This window comes from Arachis stenosperma, unplaced genomic scaffold, assembly GCF_014773155.1.
Source record: "Arachis stenosperma cultivar V10309 unplaced genomic scaffold, arast.V10309.gnm1.PFL2 arast.V10309.gnm1.Scaffold_100071, whole genome shotgun sequence".
Classification (NCBI taxonomy): domain Eukaryota; kingdom Viridiplantae; phylum Streptophyta; class Magnoliopsida; order Fabales; family Fabaceae; genus Arachis; species Arachis stenosperma.
The window spans coordinates 17,501-37,524 of NW_026651381.1; the positions used below are offsets into that span (position 1 = coordinate 17,501).

General features: G+C 46.2%; 3 protein-coding genes, 2 non-coding genes and 1 pseudogene across 5 annotated transcripts in view; 1 reads left to right on the plus strand and 5 right to left on the minus strand.

Annotated features, from left to right (window-relative positions):
* LOC130960117 (NADH dehydrogenase [ubiquinone] iron-sulfur protein 2-like) overlaps positions 1–851 on the minus strand; it is a 5,933-nt gene extending 5,082 nt beyond the window's left edge. Inside the window, exon 1 of the mRNA XM_057885438.1 lies at positions 1–851. This exon is cut by the window's left edge and continues 978 nt beyond it. The gene's annotated coding sequence lies outside the window, so the exon portion shown is untranslated.
* Positions 1–2,636, plus strand: part of LOC130960118 (uncharacterized) — a 2,739-nt pseudogene extending 103 nt beyond the window's left edge.
* Positions 2,637–3,325: 689 nt separating this feature from the next.
* Positions 3,326–3,400, minus strand: TRNAP-UGG (transfer RNA proline (anticodon UGG)). The gene has a single exon. It is a non-coding gene; the product is annotated as a tRNA-Pro (tRNA).
* A 264-nt stretch (positions 3,401–3,664) lies between these two features.
* On the minus strand, positions 3,665–3,738 carry TRNAF-GAA (transfer RNA phenylalanine (anticodon GAA)). Its single transcript has one exon. It is a non-coding gene; the product is annotated as a tRNA-Phe (tRNA).
* Positions 3,739–8,920: 5,182 nt separating this feature from the next.
* LOC130960100 (cytochrome c oxidase subunit 2) lies at positions 8,921–17,799 on the minus strand. Its single transcript, XM_057885421.1, has one exon. The coding sequence runs from the start codon at positions 10,474–10,476 to the stop codon at positions 9,235–9,237; it is 1,242 nt and encodes a 413-aa protein (XP_057741404.1). The 5' UTR covers positions 10,477–17,799; the 3' UTR covers positions 8,921–9,234.
* Positions 16,191–16,742, minus strand: LOC130960119 (uncharacterized). Its single transcript, XM_057885440.1, has one exon. It carries the CDS (start codon positions 16,740–16,742, stop codon positions 16,191–16,193), a length of 552 nt encoding a protein of 183 aa, XP_057741423.1.
* Positions 17,800–20,024: the final 2,225 nt, after the last annotated feature.

Sequence of the window (20,024 nt, forward strand, 5' to 3'; positions counted from 1 at the left end):
TGTCATCTATCTCGACCTGTTTCCCGAGGCGTAGAAAATCCAGACCGGCTCAGAGAATCACTGGCGCTATTTAGCCCTTCGTTTCGCCATTCGAAGGACTACCTCTGCCTTCCCTTTTTGTAACATAACCAGGCGCCCCCCTTTTCAATCACTAAGAAAAAAAAGACCAATCAAAGCCCTATCTAAGTAAAGCTTCGTCTGTTATTTTTCCGGCCCCAGGGGAGTTTACTCAACCCATTCCCCAGTCTTCCGCACTGCTCAAGTAAGTGTGCGTGTGCGACTCCGTATGAGGACCTCCTTCCCTTCTGCCCACTCTCCGTTCACACGGTTCTCAAAGCAGAGGAGGCTGGTTGGGCAGCTGGTACCACGAGCCCTCTGTCCCACACATCTATCCAGAAGCAAGTGTAGTTCACCGGTTCCACCGAATGCTCCTATCTCTCGGCAAAGATCGTGTGAGTGTGCAGTTATGCTTCGGATGCTTCGCCATAGAATAGATCGACCCAGTTCCCGTTCTTTTCCGGTGCACTCGCTTTATATCTCCGACACACTAGGCTAGGAAGGACGCGGTGGGAAGGAAGCAGCCCTAGCCTCTGTCCGGCCGATCATTCCGCTGGCATCTTGCATTCACGCCTCCGTTTGACTGCCACTCGGGGATGGAGTTGTAGATACGTTAGTCTTAGCGGATCGTTGGCTCCGCCTGTTATCTCCTTCTACGACATGCTGTTGTCGTCGCCATATTCCTTATGTAACTAAGTCATCTCTGCCTCGCTGCGGGTCAGCACCTCCGAAAGAAACGGAGGACTTCATTCAGTGAGTCCGCGATCGCCCTCTAAACGATCAGAATAAGGTAAAGCTTGAAGATAAGTTTTGTACTCTATTAATTTCTCAGTCCCTCTAGTCGGGTGGGCGCCGGCCGGTCTTTCGACCAGATCCCCCTAAAAACCGTACGTGCGGGTCTCCCCGCATGCGGCTCACGCCATTCGAGGTGGCCCGGCCCAGCATTCATTCGCAAATCCTGTAGTGAAATTGAGACTGCTCGACCTCGGAAGCTAATTCGCGTGTAGGCAGCGCTGTCTGTCGTACCGTTGACTCTATCTATTCATTGAATTCACTTTCATTTTTTTATAGGCTCGCTCCCTCTTTTTCCAAGAATTAATGCACTTCCCTTCGGAGGGCCTTCTCTAATCTAATAGGGGAAAATCCTTCCATTTCCGTCAAATGACCCGGCCCCCCAGGCTCTTCCACCGTCCGGGCTCCCTTTCCTACCTATGCTATGCTCCCCCGGCACAGGCCTACCACGCTTCGCGCCTGCGGCGTTTTCGCCGGACGGTCTTTGCCAGTAGTGCCATCCTCCCCGCTGGCTGTATGGGCGGGTTTTCCCTCGCTGCTGCGTTCTGTTAGGCTATGGATTACAGGAACAAATGTAGTTGAATGAGACAGCAGGCGGGTTACACGTTCCGCTGTGCCGAGATGTGAGGTGCAGGTGGTGATGATCACCCCGGGGTATGCGCTAGCGCCCTTGACAGGCACTCCAGGACCCGCCAACGCTCATGAAAACCCGGGTCGGCCATTTGTCTAAGGGCCTCCATTCATCTGACCGGAGGTGTGGATAACGAGGCCACCTTCACAACCCTCTCCCTTCTGTCCTTATGTTGTAGTAAGGTAGGGCGGTTCGCTTGAGTTGCTCAACCGCCCCTTAGCCCGGTGCTCATGACGCGCTACGGGACCTTCACCGTGCCGGGGGACCAAGCAGGGCATAGCTAGCGGCATAGGAGCCGACTCGGCGTCAGCGGCTTCGTGCCGCACTGGAGTAATCCAATATGCGGTTCCGCACGTTCCACCACTTCTCCGTTCATTTCCAATACTGATCGTGAAACACCATGAGCAGCTGGATGTTGAGGTCCGAAATTCGAAGTGAAATTTTGGAATTGCCCGTTCCTAGTCGTCATGGGAAAAAAGGAAGAAATAAGAAAGAGATTATTCCCTAAGAGCTTGTCCTGTACCAGAAATGCATCTCCTTGCGTGCGAGATACTTCTATGCCAGCCGTTATTCCCGGCTCTGTTATGAAAGAAAGCGGCGGACTCATCTTACATCCCTAATGAGGGATTTTAGGGGATTAGGGCTCTCCTTTATCTCCTCCACCCATCCCCTTCTTCTATGTGAGGGGGGGCTTACTTAGTGCTTGTGCTAAGGCGCGGGTTGATCTCTCGGCCCTTCCCTCGCTTCTTGACTGGCTTGAAGAACTTGGACCCTTGATTCATTCAAGCCTTCAATCTCAAGCAAGCTTTGTTGAATCCCGGTCTCCGCCTGTTGAATCCTTCTCTCAACTTCTGATAGCTCATACATAACGGAAGACAACTCGTCCCTTCCGCCAGGTGGCACGTTCAGGTCAAAAGACGGTTGCTTCGAAGAGCTGGCACCGCTTCCACCCTCCTCTCCCCCTGGAGCCATCATCTTAGCCAGCTCGGGATCCAAAATAGTCAAAACTACAGCTATAACCAGCCCTCCACCACACCACCCGAGCCTACTAAAAAGAAAGTGGAGAGATTTGGTGAGAAGGATGGATTGGAGTTTGACAAGAAAGAGATTGAAATCCATACCAATCAATAGAAATGAAAAATAGAGTAAAAAAAGGGGGAAAAAAAAATGAAACATTGAAACACGTCTTTCCTTAGTCATGGGTACTCCCCACACCCCAATTTTCAAAGATTTTACATCTTCACGATCAAGCAAGTATTTAATCATACCATTGCTTGTTCGTATAAAATAGACCAAAAATCCTAAGATAAAAAGAACACTCCAATCAGATATACCTTGCATCATCATTCACTGAGAAACATTGATTCCCTCCAGACAGAAAGTTCATGTAGGAGTCTTAGTTGAAGCATCGACTTGAATCTCTTCAATGTCAGCAACTTACTGATTGATTGACCCATTCTAGAGAAAGTGCTTTCGGGTATACTTTCTTTAAGGAATGTGGTTCTTGCTCATAGCCCCCAAGACCATGAGGGAGCCCCCTTTTTTTTACATTTACAAAGGGATTCAGACAGGGAAGGCTGTTAAGCATGCAGACTGATTCTCTTTTCTTACGTGAATTAGATACTACTTCTTTCTTTAGAAAAAGTTTTTTCTTCTCTTCTGAAGCCTATAGTCATGACTATAGGCAAGAAAGAATTGAACCTAAGGCCTGCCCCCGAAACATTCGGAAGAAATGCTGCTTTAGATCCCGCCCAGATCAGATCAAGGGCGGTCCATTTTTTTTCTTTCTAAAAGAGCGAAAGTTTACGGGTGGATGGGTGCTCTTTAGGTGTTTACTACCTCACATCAAGGTGACAGGATTCGAACCTATGGCCCTCTGTACCCAAAACAGATGCGCTGACCAGACTGCGCTACACCTCGTCTCACCCCCCTCCGCATATAGATCCACCCGATCGATGAAGACTCGAACCGAACTCGCCCATCCTTTTGGGCACAGGGACGCGAGAACCAATCCGAGTAATCAACCGCTTTTTTTAGAAAATCTGCCTCCAGCAAGCCACCCCAACCCTACCGCCAAAAAGCCGTATAGTGCAGGAGCGCTCACATTTTGGCTTCCTCTTTCATTCACTTTCATTTTTGAAAATCCGGCTCGCTCCCGGCTACCTGTCCTTTGGACCCAAAGCCCGCTTAGAAGTGGATTCGAACCACTGACACAAGGATTTTCAGTCCTTTGCTCTAACCAGCTGAGCTACCTGAACCACTTTCCTAAAGTCTGTTTTCTTCATCGAATAGTGCCCTACCTTACTTACCACTTTACTAGTTAGGGAAAAGCCCTTTACTAATAACAAGAAAGGGCTTTTTTCGCTTGTTTAGTATTGCAAGCTTTCGAGCAGCTCTTTCAACTGCCGCCTAATCCCCTCTCCCAACATGCTCAAGAACCGAGAGCCGCCCAGGCCTTCAAGAAACGGGGGAGCTTGCTTCTAAAAAGAAGATAGGCCACAACGCGCAACGGGCTCCCCGCTCCTAGTAACTAAGTAGTGCTATTCTGTCCTCCGGGGGACTCCACCAACACCAAGAGGTTAGGTTCTTTCTCTCACGTAATTTCGCCCGCCCGTTCCACTTCCGTGCCGGAGGAAATGGGATTCGAACCCATGATACAATCTTCTTGTATGTAGATTTAGCAAACCAATGCCTTAAGCCACTCAGCCAGACCTCCAATTGATCGGAATTTGATGTGCGGTTGGTTGCCCAAAGGGCTATCTGATCCGATCAACTGCGTAAGCCGTAGCGCGCTAGCGCGCGTACTCTTCCTCTATCTATGAGCGAGACTCCATCAAAATCTGCCACTCGTTGGGCGACGCCCTCTTTTCTATGAAGACCGACCCCACCACTGAATGATGAACTTTTCCAGTCTTCGCCAATGCAAAGGCGACCTGGAGAGAACACAGAGTAAAGCCCTTACCCGCCTGAATGGAATTCATATCTCCTTCGTCTGGTCGAGAAGGGAGAAAGCCCGGGGAACTGGCTCACAGAAGAAGGGGACTCTTCTAAACCATTAAGGAGAAGTCCATTTTCGTCATGATCGATCCACGTCCTACCATAGTGCCCGGAGACCCTGGCTTGCTTAGCTTACAAAGCTAGCTTACTAACGCGAAGGCCTTTAGGGGCTTGCTTAGTACTTGTGCTAAGGAGCAAGTCTCAGCTTCACGCATGACTAACATACCAAAAGGCTTAAACTAGAAGAGAAGGTACGAAGTCACTCTGCGCATAGCTATGAGGTACCAGAACGGAGGTCGGAAAAAGGCATAAACTTTAACTAGCAGAAAGAGTACATCCATGTACGTAGTCACTCATATAGCTATATGAGGAGTGAGGATAGGATCTCCTGCCTGTCTGCAGGCCCGGATACAAGATCCAACATCACATACACTCTTTATTGACTAAGAAGGGGGGAGCGCTATGAATCAGTACGTGAACGATGCCCCCGTAGCCTTCTCCTATGGGTCATTCCAGGTATTCTGGTTAAGTAAGTTAAGTCGAAAACGCGTTCTCGATGGAGCAACTTGCTCATTTCATCGATTTCCCACTCCTAAGGGAGGCCGGCTAAACGAAAGAAAAAGAACCTCCTAACCTACAGAAGAGTCCAGTCTATCAAAAAAGATTCCATATATTACATTTTTTTTCTCACGTCTTCTATTAGAATCTTTGCGTTCAATCACAGATCCTGGCATAAGATCCCATTCCCGCGAAAAGGCGGGATGAGAACCCAGGTCCTAGGCCAAAAGACTTTACCAGCTAGACTAGTGGAGCTGCACTCATAATGCCTGAACCCCCTTTAGGTGAAAATGAAAAGGCCCCGCCCATCAACTTCTGTAATGGAAGCTTCGGCCACTTCCTGGTTAATAGCCTACGGCTAGCTTGTCCCTCTCTTTTTAAGAAGTGTTTTGACACCCCTATCTTTCTTGCTTTTCCGATAGCCTTTAGTATAGGAGCATCTCTAGTGGTCCCGCCTAACTCTTCGTTATCTGTCCGAATACCTATAACTATCTTCCTCTGTTCCACGAATAAGTTAAGGGACTTGGAGTACCCGCCGGAATGAGCTTCCCTCCTTTCTTCTTTCTTTATACTTAAGTATGCCCTGAAGACAGAATGAACGGATCGAAGACCTATTCTGATCTCAAAATTCACCTATCCCTGCCTTATTCAACTCAGAACTCAAAACAGGTCTTTGGCTTCCTACGCTCTCCTTCAACTAAGAGTGATAGGAAGTGATGCCTAGCTCGACCGAAAGCTAAGGGTAAGAGTGGAGTCGTAGAAGCGAGAGGAAAGTTGTCTCTCGACTCTAGGGAGAGGATAGAGAGTTCCATGCCGTAATATTGTAAGGAAGGAAGAAGGGGATTGGTGTCTTCCTCGATCCGCTACTCTCCCAACCAGGGTGGGTAGCTACGTACCTTCCCGCTTTGATGATTCCAGGAGCGTCAAGCCACTGTACCGATAGGTGCAGGAGCGTAGCGGTTTGGTTTGCTTAGGTAGTGTTTCATATATTTCCTTTGTGCGGAGAACTCCCCGAAGGTTCTAAACAATCTTCATCGATCATCCGTTCTGGTTGGTTGTCGTCCATCCACTGTTGGCCTACGGTTTGTGCTCGACCCTCCTTCTCGACCTCCCTTTCGGGTTGATTGGCCTCAACTAGCTGCCCATGGGTGAAAAAAGCCATTAGGGCGGTTGTTTTGATTGTCTTAGATGCCCCGATAACGTACTTGGCCTCCTAACTACTTTATAATAAGTAATAAGGAAAGGCCAATCCCCTATCCAATTTCGGGGGACGAGGAACTTCTATTCTTTTTCATTTCGAATGCAGCGGACAGTCAGGAGGTACACTAGCTGGCAGGATTGCTTTTGAATCGAAAGACGTTAAACAACAACAACAAGCACTCAAGCTACAAGAGAAGAGGAAGAGCTACAACTGCTACAACCGAAATGCCGATACACTAAAAGGATTAAGGCATCAGAGAAAAAGAATGATTTGACTCCTCAATTACCAAGTGTGGGTAAGGTCGCCAGGAAAGACCCTCTTTTTTGGGAGATTGTGTAAGCATATGATCTTCAATCCTTACTTGGAAGGAAGACTTCTCTAGTTTTGAACCTATAGAATTAAGCTAGCTATCACTCTTTTCTGCTGCCAATGGATCGAGATGATACCCGACACCAGCATTTAGTTTAGATGAATACTTGAAAAGATGCCCTGAAATCGCACGGTTAGGGCTGCGAACCGACGCTCAGACTCCTTTGATTAGTCGGACTTCTCGCTAAATCTTATGCAAGAAACCCTAGTGTTTTAGAAAACTCTTTCCGCTAGTGGTCTCTCACTTTCATTCCGGATTGAACCACTCGTCGCTCACTCTTCTTTTCAATCCTTTAGGACTTTAAGATATGTCCTGAAAAAATCATATTTTTTCCCTTTTCTAAGAATCGTCATGATCTAAGACCCCCTTGACTGACTTAACATGCATTCTAGCAGCTTCTGAAATGAAAACCCGATCCATGGAACCATCTTTTCAAAGAAAAGAAAGAGCTTGTTGAACCCGTCCTCAGACAGACCACTGGCACCCAATCTCTTTACTAGATTGGACCACGGGTCGTCACTCCTACATCCAAGATGTGGCACATCCCCCCGCGAGAAGGAGGGGAGGTGGTTATTAGGATAACCCAATTTTGGTTCTGGATCAAGGTTTTCCAATGGGTGCTGCCCTTGTCATACTGATCTGGAAAGAGTGCTTTTAGGTGGGATGACTAAATGAAATATCAAATGGGCATGATGAATTCCAACAGGCCTCTCATCTCTAAGAGGTTTGTAAGGGTTTGTTCTTAGGATGCCTTGTTGAAAGATATGTGGGAGGAACGGAACCACAATACCTTAACCTCTTCCCGGACCGGGACAAGTAAGGCCCCTATTCCGTGCAGCTTTGCTTTGGGTGTGAAGTACCGGAATAAAGCTCTTTCGCATTAGGAAGGGACTGGCCATCTCTTTCTGATCCGATGAGTTCGGTCCTTATGATATTAGAGTGTGCTTTAAACCGCAATAATAATCTATTCGCTCCTCGCGGAATGGAAGCCTTGCTTCCTTTTCGGGTGAATCGATTTCAGTATGAAAATCCCCCCCCCCTTTTTCTCTGGTGAAATGTACGACCTCCAACTGAACCTAGCCCAAAAGAGTGTAAGCGAGGGATTCAAAACCTAGTTGATCACTTATAAAGTAGAAAATCTTATTCTATTTTGATTCCCAACATGCAGAAGTAAAAAACCTATTAACAGAGTGAGATAGAAACTTTTGATGGAACCTGATGATCTTCGAGGCCGAAGGGAGCTAGAGTTGAAGCTGGGGCGGGAACTGTAGGAGCTCCAGCTCGCTGAATAAGCCACCACAATATAGGAAAAAGAAGAAGCTACAGGAGAAGGATGTGTATCAGGTGCGGATACCTGTTTAGAAGGTGAACCAGCAGAGTCAGATGCAACCGGGCATGAAGCAGCAAGTGCTGTAGATCTGGTAGAACTTCTTCTCGGATATGTTTGGTTAAGTGAGGTGGCGCAACAAGCCGAACCACATGGGTCGAGTAGAAAGCAACCAAATATCCGGACTTCGGAGTCGGAATAAGAATTCAAAAGAGGTTTTAGTTCGCACTTAAAATCCTAAAGAGGCACGAACTTGTCGAGATGTATGGGGTTCCCTTTCTTTCATTCACATTGGTGAGGTTGCTTGATTGTAGGGGCCGGGAAAGGGTCTGCCACCACTGACTCAGATTTTTTTGTAATCGATGTAGCTTCGTCGTCTGTCTCGGGATCGGTAGTGTTCCCCCCATCCCTTAGTCTTAGCTTAAAGGATGTTGATGTTTCTTTTATTTAAGATACAATCTGTAAGTAAGTTACCAAAACTTTTTTTGTTGTAGCAATACAAAACACCCATGGAAGAGTCAATAGAAATAGAATTGGAATCCCTAGAGAAGAGAGTTCCCGAAAGGAGAGGGGGAATTTACCTGTTCTGGAATTCACCACTACAAAAATCACATCCGATTTTAGCGGCAACCAAAGCTACTTTTGAACCTTTCTTAAGCTCAGAGCAGAGTAGCTGGAAGTCAAGTAGAAGAATGAGTCTAGCGACCAGGAAGCATAGATAGCAAAGGCGGAGATGGTACTTTAACAGTAAAAGGAGGATCATATGCTTATAAGATGCAATTTGAAATCACGTACTTACCCCGGCCCGAATCCACTAAAAAAATGGGTAATGTTGGCGAATCTTCTTATTATCGTATCGAGTTTCAATTCGACAAGTACCAACAGGCCGAAAAAGACGAAAAAAAGGCCTTGCATACTCGAGAAGCGGATTCAATAGCAACCCCTCTTACTGATGATATTCTTGACTTTCCTTGTTAAGGTCCCGCGGTAAAGTAAAAAAAAAGCTAAAAGTAGGCTCGCTATTGCGAGCTATACGAGCTGTTTGCCTTTATACGGCTTCGCTATCGCTCCTATGAAGTGGTGGCCTTCTAGAAGCTTCGCCAGAAGCAAGCAAGATGAGGTCGCTCTCCTCCGCTCGTTCCGTACTTGACTTACGAGCTCGTGTAGTACTCGCCCCTATCTCTAACTCTAAAGGGGCTTATGCACTCCACTCGCTGTCTACTAAACGAGCCTTAGAGCGAGCGAAGCCTTCCATTTAGTGGCTTCCCCCCTTATCCCTCACCCTACTCTTTCATTTTCGCTTAAGCTTCCCCTGTTGTTTGTGGGATTAATTGATTGGATACCCGAGAACCATAATCTTTACTAGGAACAGCTTCTACGACGATAGGCGTAAAGGCATGATTAGTTCCACAAATCTCACTGCACTGACCATAGTAAACCCCTTCTCGTTGTACCGAAATAGAGATCTGATTTAAACGACCAGGTACAGCATCACATTTGACACCTAAGGAAGGTACAGCCCAACTATGAGGTACATCAGCAGGTGTTACAATAATACGTAGATGAGTTTTGGCTGGTACAACCACTCTATTGTCCACTTCTAATAAACGTGATTGACCCAATTCTAGATCATCTTCTGGAATCGTATAACTGTCAAAAGTGAGTGACTGTTCATCGGAACTGTTATAGTCTGAATACTCATAAGTCCGATACCATTGATGTCCAATAGCTTTGATAGTAATGGCTGGATCTACTACTACCTCGTCCATTGAGTATAACAGAGCAAATGATGGTATAGCAATGAACATCGGGATGATACTAGGAAATATGGTCCGAAGAATCTCGATAGTAGTTCCATGAACAATCCTTTGCGGGATTGGGTTTTTTTGATAGTGGAAATGCCATAAAGCGCGAACCAAGATCCGTGATACGAAAACCAAAATCAGAATGAGGAAGAAAAAGATATCGTGATGTAAATCGATTATTCCTTGCATCATAGGACTTGCTGCGTCTTGAAATCCTAATTGCCATGGCTCCGCTGCATCACACAAAGCTGCTTTATCGGGTAATATACCCAACCTATTCGATAGATCCAGGGCATCCTTATAGGCTTCACCTTCTATTCCGTTTTTGTTCAAATCATCTAACAGGTGCTCCAGAAAAGGGATATTGTTGCTTTCGCCATGTAAAGCTTCGGCCGCACTCAGAACGTCTTGGTCACTCTTGTTAGTCATCAACTCTCCCAATTTATCGTGTATATCAGATTGAAGCTCTACTATACGTTCACTGTCCGGGTTAAGACCCGGATGATCCTCATCAATACCATGAGTCTCGTAATTATAATTAGAAGGAGCCGGCTGCTCCACCTCAACATCACTTGCTATGGAAGGTAATGAGGGGACAGATGGAACCGAGTCGGCTGGTAAGGGTGGCAGGTCAGAAGGGACCGATGGAAAATCATTCCACATAGAAGCTGTATCACTCGAAGTTGAGTTAAGACTCTTCTCATCAAATAAAGAGATGCGTCGAACGTTGTTAAACATAGTGATTGATCTAAAATAATTCCCTCCAGACAGACTGAACTCTGAACTCCGTCAAGCCTGTAGGAGTTGTGAAGAACTCTTGTGAAATGTGCTTGGTTGTTGACCAAAGAAAAGCATGGGAGTCGAAAGGCGGTCGAGTTAAGTAAAGACTCAAAACAATGAAATCCTGGAACACTATCTATATCTCTTTTTCCTCAAAGACAGAGCATTTTCGATCTTAGGCGAACGAGGGTTACCGGCTCTACGACCTCGCAAGGCGCTACTGTAGTGCTCTTTGGGCCTGCCGCTTTCTCAATCGAAAATGAAAACTGTCAAGATTAGCCTACTGAAGGATTCTTTCTATCACCTTACGTAATTTCTTGATGGATTTTCTGCCATCACCTACGCAATTTCAAAGTTGCATTTTGAATGAGAAAAGACACAGAATAAAGGCAATAAAGGCTGCAGATGGAGGGAGGGAAGGATTCATAGATGGCATCGAATCAGCCAGAGCCAGCTGTTAGCCTTACTGCATTCGCTGAAATAAGACTTTCATTGATACTTGAACATCAGACTGACCTAAAGAGAGAACTCGTACCATGATTAGCAGACGCTTCTCAACTCTATCGATTTCAAGCAGACGAGTTGAACATTTCCTTACCTTGCAAAGCAATAGCGCTAGCCAGGTCAAAAGCCCATTTTCCAGGATTCTGTGGGCAGTTTCCGCTTCCCTTATATATTCTTAGCCAACGCTTATCTCATCCCTACGCATCTCACATTCCTCAGAACTCTTTTCTTAGGATTCACAGGTCTTGCTTGATTTCCCTTCTCCCGTATTATTGGTGCGGCGGGTAATAATAATAACCATGTCCCTTCTTCCCCTCGTAAGGGGCCCCCTCCTCCTCTCACTCGCTGACCGAACAAAGAGTTCGTTGTCGGGCGATCCCGTTGATGAGGTTGCTTGCGTCGGTGAATTGACTTCGAGGAAAGCAATAGTTGCCGTGTACGAATTGGGTGAAACAGCTTTTCATGTAAATGAGAAGGGCTATGTTTCGGTTTCTCCGGGGTGAAACGACTGTGAAAGAGGGGCTTTAGCCTATCTATATAGTATACTCTAGTGGAGGCCCCGGTAAAGGCCAAACCAAACAATCTCCACGGGCGCTAATAGCTAAAGAAGGAGCCCTTGCCCCGGTATTGAGAAGGAAAGCAACCGAGTCGATGGCGAGAACCCCGAACTATGGCTTTGTACACCCTTGCCTTTTTTCCAGGTAAGCTTTATTATTCCCTTACCTACACACTACTAGGGTCACTTCCCCGAACCACGGAATTTTTTCCCCTTGCCTTAATCGCTTTCCCGCCGTTCTTGCTTATGTGTTCCCGTACCTTTCATGATAATGAAGGTTTTTCCCCGTACTGGTTCGAAAAAAAGTCGACTGGATAGAGTCGAAGACGGGACTAAGCTCCATGGCGATGGGAAGAAAGATTGAATTGCCAGTTCGAAGCCCACTGCTTTAGGTAAAGTAGTTACGTGCTTTGCAGCTATTGAATTGGCCTTGTTTTCATTCATCTCGCCTAGTGCGAAAACAATGAAAGCGCATTTTACCCGGATTCAAATCAATCAAAATCAGTCGAACATAGCTGCATTCGTTCGATCTTTTCAAAGAACAAGGTCTCAAACAACAGAATGCAAATGCAAAATAACAGGAGCGGCACATCTTCGATTCTTCCATCGTTCGTTAGCTACATTTATTCAACTACTCAATTCAATGGTACAAACAACAGGAGATCCGTTCTCTTATTTCCGCCTCATTTGAATATCATACTTCAAAAAATGTTCTAGACTAAACAAATGTTCATGACATGTTCTAGTTAATGAAATGTTTTCATGTTACAGAAGATCCAAAATTCTTCATTGATCCCAGCGACCTCGATTCTATACTTCATGTATATCTAGAACGAGTAGAATTGAATCACACCGCTCTAGTGCTTCTATCGAAGAGGCCCACGCTTCTTGTCTGTAAGTACAAGAGTCTTCTTCCTCCCGATAGCGGGGCTTCAAAGCGTGACGCTCGTGCTTCTTTCTAGGAAGCTAGCTAGCGGACTCATTCAAGACCCCCATCTATTGGGGCACAGTCACCCAAACTGACCAGAACTCAGACTTGGATTTATGGACAGCAGACAGCCATTGATCAGCAGGTGGAATGGGGACCTTAACCATCCTAGGTTTCTCTGGAAAGTTAGGCATCTTCCCAAACATTGCCAGCGGATTTGGTGTAGGTCTTCCGCTCTTGAAGTTCCGAAGCTGCAAAAAAGTTCTCCTATGCTGCCCCCCAAGTGACAGAACTGGCTGCTTGGGGACCAACCTCTGAGCAGCATCCTTTATGGCAGAACCCAACTGGATGGCTCCAGAATCAAATAATTCTGCATGGAGGAGATTCGAACAGCTCTCACACATCCTATGCCTGAAGGTTTTCAACCAGTCTAGTCATTCCAGGAGGACTCTGCAATACCTGCTTGTATGTCATCCCAGTCTCACTTGCCCTCGAGGACTCAGAACCACTTTTCATCATCCCTTCAGTAGCATTCCATTGGTCAACTGACATAGCTTGCGTCCCTTTTCTTTCAGGAATGAAAAAATCCTAAAGTCCCATGGCAGAAGTCTGCTCTCGAGTAAGAGAAAGAGTGCCACGAAAACCCAACTATCTCATTCCTACCTTTTTCGAAGGTTTAGATCCATATCTTACATCAAGCTAGGCTATCAAAGTAGTCCCTCTTCTTCTTGGCTTTCTATCATGCCCTATCTTGCCATCCTTATTCCGGTGAGCTTTCCTATTGTCTCTCATTCGTAGCTTACCTTCCTTTCGATCTTTATCCCTTTCGTTCTCATTCCCTCTCCTTTCTTTTAAGTCGGAGAAGAAGAGGTAGCGGTTCGTGCTTGAGTTGAATCACTTGACTTTGGTCCTATCTTTCTATTAAGTCGTAGATCCGGAAGAAATGACATTTTTGTACCTTACCACTGCTGTATAAAGTCTTGAAAACTGGCTCACATGGAAGCCCGAAAAAGGTAAGGGTCAATGCTACTGTAGGGAAACATTTTCTTGCAGTCACACGTACCGCTTGAAAATGAACTTTCTTAAACTGGCTTTGCAACTACAACTTCCATTAGAACTAGATGGTTGGGAATTGACACTTACACTCCAAGGGCTTACCTTTTTTATGCTATTGGAAGGGCCTAGCATAGTAATAGAATATGAGAAAGAAGAAGGTGACTTCCCAAGTCTCTTGACCATCCTCCAAAAAAAAAAGGTTTGATAAAGTCTTCAATCAGTCAAGGCTATATGAGTCCGACAAGAAGGACTCTTTCTTGGGCTAGATTCCCACACGGCTCTCATCAAGCTGTCTTCCAAGGTAGGTCTATTATGAAAATATTCAGATGAATACTAACCTCATGTTAGGAGAATAGGTTCTTACTATTGACCCTGGCTTTAAGCCTTTGATTTGAATAAGAAGGTCTTCTTTCTGATGGAATGATTCTTGCTTCTAGCTTAGGGAAGCCTGTTTACTTAGACATCTCGAGATGGGGAATTCTTAATGTAATTTAGTGGAACCTCTTTTCTGCGGGTGAAGGCACTTTGGGAAACCTTAGCTCCTGGGATTACAGGAGCTATAGATTTGAATTCCCTCTTTCAAGCTTCCGGCAGAGTTAGCAAAGGTACAGACAGTCCGATCTAGCCAGTGAGCCGCATGTCCGCTTTCGATTCAATGTCTTTCTTCACACCCGGCAAACTCTGCAACGGAATGCTGCTATTTCTGAGGGATAGGTTAGGTAGGGTTCAGACGTCCATACGATCGAATGCGGTTCCTGTCAGTGAAAAAAGGGGGCTTAAAAGCGGAGTGGTTATAGGTATTCGATGGCGGTTTCTTCCTTATCCTTTCTAGCCAGTGACATTCCTTCTACAACAAGCGATCCAGTTCCAGTCTATTCATTTCCAGTTGGAGTAGCTTCTCTCTTCTCGTGGTAAGCCCTTTCCTTTTCATGTGTAGCCTAGTCTCTGTGCGTGGATATCTTCTACTATGAAAAGAGCGCATTCGAGGCATGAATCCTCTTCCACTTCAAGGGGAAATCCCCCGGTAAGGTATTGAGAAGGGATCGCCTTTTCTCTCCTATAAATCTTCTTTGCACGAGCTTCTGTAAGCCCCGAAACATACTCCAATTACATGTGTTAAGCATCGTGCCATTTCAAATCAAACAAGTGAGGAAGCCATTCCTAATAGGAAGTTTCTAGCCGTCTTTCTTGAGGAGCGAGAAAAGAGAGGAAATGGACTATCTGGTTTGGCCACTACATTTTATGAAAAAGGTAGAGATGAATCCCCAAGAGCAGAGAGATCAGAAGGAAGTAGGCTCTTAGATAGGGCATTCCCGCTTAGCCCCTGGCTTACCTAAACCGCTGTTAGCATGTTAGCACGAGAGTGGATCGGGGAATCGAAAATGCTTCTTTGATTGTTGAGTAAGGAAGCGTAGCAGGGGAAGGGGATAGCACCGGTCTTGACTCTAATACTATTCTTCTTTGAGTAGATGTCGGCATAACCACTGCTATTTCATCTGCAGCTCTTACCGTTGAAGGAATAAGTATTGCTTTGGCTTGATTGCTTTCACACTTCTTCCTTCTCCAGCGATGGGGATTCTAACCCGTTCCCTGGTAGTAGAGAGAGAGATCCGCATAAGCCGTGCTGGGGAATACCCGCTAAGTAACTAGAAACTGGTAACTATAGCCCCTAGCTGTGAAGCTCGCCTACCCGGGTCAATTATGGGCTCCCCCTACTACTAGTGGGTGCCTCCGGTTCGAGACGGGACTGTTTAAGAAAAAGAAACTCCTCCGCAAAGGGCGGAGAGAATTGAGTTGGTCATTGCTTCGGGTCATCTAAGCTCACCCAGAGAAGCTTCGTTAGAGTGGAAAACATAGAAAGACTGCTGCCTCGCTTCCAACCGCATCTCATGTAATGTTAGCTACCATTGTCACTGAACACTAACCCAAAGTCACCTGCCTTCAGCCCAATAGAATTCCCCTCCATTTTCACACCTACAGTAAAGCTGCCTTAGTCACATCAAGGGTCCCCTTTAAGATCAAGCAATTCCACTTCTTATGAGAAAAGGTTATTGTCACCATCACCATACCAACTCCTTCTTCTGCCAGACCTAAACGAAGCAGCCAGTTCCCCTTCTTCGGATGGGGCTTTTTTCCCATATATTCCTTTAGTGGAAAATCTGAACATAGAGGAAAAAAAATGTGTAATCATTTGGTCTCATTTGAGAGGCAAATGATAAGGAAGGCCGCGCTTATGCTAAAGTAGTTAGACTATAACCTTGACGAAATAGATGTTAGGGCAGTCGTTTCGGCATTCATTGAGAATGTGGACCCATAAGTAAGGTAGGGCGCTTTGAGTCCGTTCTTTTGGGCCTGGTATTCATTGAATTTCTAAACGATTGGGAGGATTCAATGAAAGAGAAAGAGTCAGCCTTCTTGGTAATTACCTAAGTAATTTAATGTGTATTGGTTGGTTTTTTGGTCATCTGAAGGAGAATACAATCAGGATTAATTACAGGCCATGGTGATCCTCGATCTCCACCATTGGCTTGACCTGAGGCATCGGGGACTCACCACAACCTCCATGCCCACCCGGAGCAGCACACGTTCCTTCCATCGTCTGATCTCCTCCTGAGACTTCTGATCCTCCTAGGATACTGTCGTAAGCCGCAGCCACAGGATTAATATATGTGGAAATGGCAAGTACACACTGTGCACCACGATCTTGACGTTGCGGATGACGTCCGGCACCTTAATCCTCATCGGCACCGGAGGTTGTGATAAGCAGCGGTTGGCCTCGTTCCAATGTCGGCAGAACAGTCCCCGCCGGAAGCTTCTCCAGATCCGCGATCCACAAGAAATGGTTTGGTTTGGCACAATGTGGAACCTGACGTTGCTGATATAAGAGTGAGAACCGGAGAAGATCGAAAGGTCGTCAACGGCGAAGACCGTCATATTGTTAAGAGTCACAAGCTCGGCGTACTTCACCTTTCTAGGGAGGGCTAGGATGCTGAAGCCATTGTTACGGAGCATGGCATCTCTGAGCATCAGGCGCATGATAGCAGGCTGCACCGAGCCGGAAGTATTAATATGTTGACCAGAACGATGATCTGGATGGAACGGGAACGAGAGCGAGGTCATCCTCTCCACGTCGCAAGAAAACGGAGCGATGAAAGCTTGAAGGCCATGAATAACCACCATGCCGTTGTGGAAGGTGTGAAGCTTGCTTCCAGTCCTTCAATGGCGCTCACTCTGGAAATGGCTGCCTCACTGCGTGGACTCCTACCATCGAAGCAAACTAGCCTGGCCCAACATGTAAACTTTCTCCATGAGATGGGCTTACCCTATGATTGCCGGCTTACAAAAAGAGGTAAAGATTGAAACATTCCTTATTTGGTTTGGCTTGCCTATCTCTTTGCCTTTCGATTTCTATCTTTCTCTCTGAATCAGAAAGCCTGCGCTTCGCTTCCCAAGATATTTAGGGAAAAGGGCCTTGTCGGCCACCGCTTGCTGACGACGGAACGCATCGTCAATGAACGTTGGACTTAGTTGGAAAGGTAGGTGTTCGGCATGTCCCTTGGTTGCGAACTTTTTTAGTAGGGCGGGTCGCTTTGGGGATCCCATTCCTCACGTTACCGTTGTCCCCATACTTCACCCTTTCAACACTTGTATACTTTTTCATTTCAATAGTAAGGCCTGCCCCTGTCTCCAACAAGTGTGTGATCCACTGATTCACTGAGTGACTCTTTCTTACCGCGGCAGTCCCTATCTCTTAAAGCCTTATCAGACTTCCGATCCATCCCTTGCCGATTGAAGAAAGCCTTAATTAATATGGTCTCAAACAAACAAAAGAAGCGAGAAATTTCTATCTTCTTAGTAAAGCGCGGCGCTAGCTGCAATCAAACTCAAGCGCAGACTAGAAAGGGCTTGGAAAGGCGCCGTCTCCCTTCTTACTGAGAGCAGAGCTAGTTGCTGTCATTCATACATTGTTCCAAGCCGGAAAGACTAATTACGGGGAAGCTTTCAAACGAAATACGCGGTCAAACAAACTAGAATACTATGAAGCGGTCTAACCAAAAAGTATAGATAACATAAGGGGATGGGAAGGCTAAAGACGGACTCGCCTCGCGTACGCTCTCATTTGATATAGGTGCAAGCGGTTAAGCGGTGAAAGAAAGGCGGGGAAACGGTCGAGTTTCTACGCCGGGGGAATTGAAGGAATTAGTTCCCGGTTCTCACCTCTCTCCCGACGGACATACCTTATCTAAGATATATAACAGTCGAGTGAGGCTTCTTTTGTCCCTCGCTCATTAAAACGAGTCAGCTTTCGCCCCTATACGCTTAGCTCTTTCACTTCGTACCTATCACTTTCAGCTCTCTCTCCCTTTAGACTAGGCTTGCTTTCTTTTGCTGTGTCCGGCTCTTATTGACGTCTTTCCTTCCGCTATACCTTATCTCTTTTCCGCTTCGACCCTTCTTTCTTCATAGGGCACTGCACTCCAGTGTTGCTTCCCCCTCTATCAATCAAAAGAATATGTTAATCGTTACCGATACCAGACAGAGTTGCTTTTCCTTGGTCTTATAGTTCGTGACCTATAGCCGGCAGATAGGGGCGGAATGTCTATCTGCATATCACCTGGATGGGGTTCCCATTCGCCTATCGTCTTCTTGTTTAAGATGTAATGGTTTTGTTTGAGACTCGGATGAAAGGTTCTCGCAAGGGCTTTAGCCTCTTGACAGCCAGGAGCCACAACGGTCTCATTCCAATCTGCCATCTTCCGTAAGGTGAAGGAAGCAAGAGCCTGTGAGACCGCAGGAAGAGCTCCGCTCAACGTCTAATCACCGTGTCCGCTTGGGCCGGATCTGGGTATGATTGGTCCCTGCTACGTCATATAGCCTACTGGTTTCCAATAGCTTGTTGAACTTCAGGAAAGGATTTCTCCTCAAAGACGTTCCACGTTCCAAGGGCGGGGAATCTGGGGTTCAAAAAATAGCAATAGCTAATTTTTAAGCATAGTGGCCATTGAAAAGAGTGCCGAGTCATCAGTCCCACAGCCTAGTCTTTCAAAGAGAACAGGGGATTTGCCCACTACTAGAACGAGGACAGGCCTCTCGGATGAAGTAAGAGCGCATTCCATGTCCAATTCTATTCCTGAAAACAGCCAAGCAGGGGATTCGTTCACAAGAGAAGATCCAATTCTTTCACACGGAAGGACTCTCTCTTATTGGCTTAGCCTTTCGAGTTGCGAGTTGAAGGTACGTCGTTAGGCTGCTCATTCTGCTCTCATTCCTGGTAAATCCCAATTCTTCCTGAAAAGAAAAGAGGACATTCACAGCCTATTCTTTGTGCGTGGGTGTGGACAGAAATTACTAAGGTAAGATAACAACAGATAAGAGGAAAGGGCTTACGCCGAATGCCAACCGAAACCCTATCTTCTTTGAAAAAAAAAGTAAGAGAAAAAGAAATTCTCTTGAAGTAAAGCACTTCACGAAACCTGCATTTGACAAACAGGATTGAGTTTCAAGGGCTTTGCCCTATCCGGTATTCCCGGGAGCGAAAGCCTTACTCTTGGACAACGGGATAGATCTATACACAATATTCATTGCCTCGACTAGCATTAAGACATTCCATAGCCTTTCATGCTGACTTACCAAGAGAGGTCTCCAGTAAATAAAGGTATGGTACCAGCAGTTAAAAAAATCCAGTTAATAAGAAGAAAAGAGCTAGAGCCGGAGAAGCCTTATAAAATCAAAGTCCAACTAAGCATCTTCATGGCGATCGCTAGGTAAGTCTCCTAGAATGGCAGGATGGTGCCACCCGTCCAGAGTGGCCCTTTCCATTCTACTTGTGTATAATGGGGGGACACAAGGCTCTCCTCGGCTTTGAGCTCTTCCCCCGATGCCTTCATGCTCCTTTACCGAGCATAGGACTAGCTTGATTTTTGGTAGACTGATCGCTAATCACTAATCAATAAATTGCGTTTGTAAGATGCTCGTGGATCTTTGATTCTTTTAGACAAGTCGTTGGTCTTTTCCTTTGACCTGGTATGAATAGTAAATTGATATAGTCCCGGTTGATGCTGCTGACATAGATGTAGATGGGGCGCTTTCAAAAGCCCTTGATTAAGAGGTTGAGGGGGCCTCCGATCCTCTTTCGTGTGCAACGGAGTGGAAAACAGCTCCTCTAACTTGAGTGGCTTTTCGCCTTTGAATGCAGAGAAGGAACTCTTCCCCTTTCAATCGAAGGTGCTGGCTACTCAAGAAATTGCATATCATATATAAAGCCCTTGCTCGGGCACAGCCAGACTTTGACTTTGATTCCTTAGCAAAAGAACAATCCGAAGCCGATGGATGGTCGAGCTTCCGCCCTGCTTCTCTTCGCCTCAGTCTTAGGAAGAGTAGGAGTTCTGCTTTCTCACCCCTACGATAGGGCCCAAGCCTTCCAGTCTTCTAAATCGTAGAGCCAGTCTATGATGTTACAGG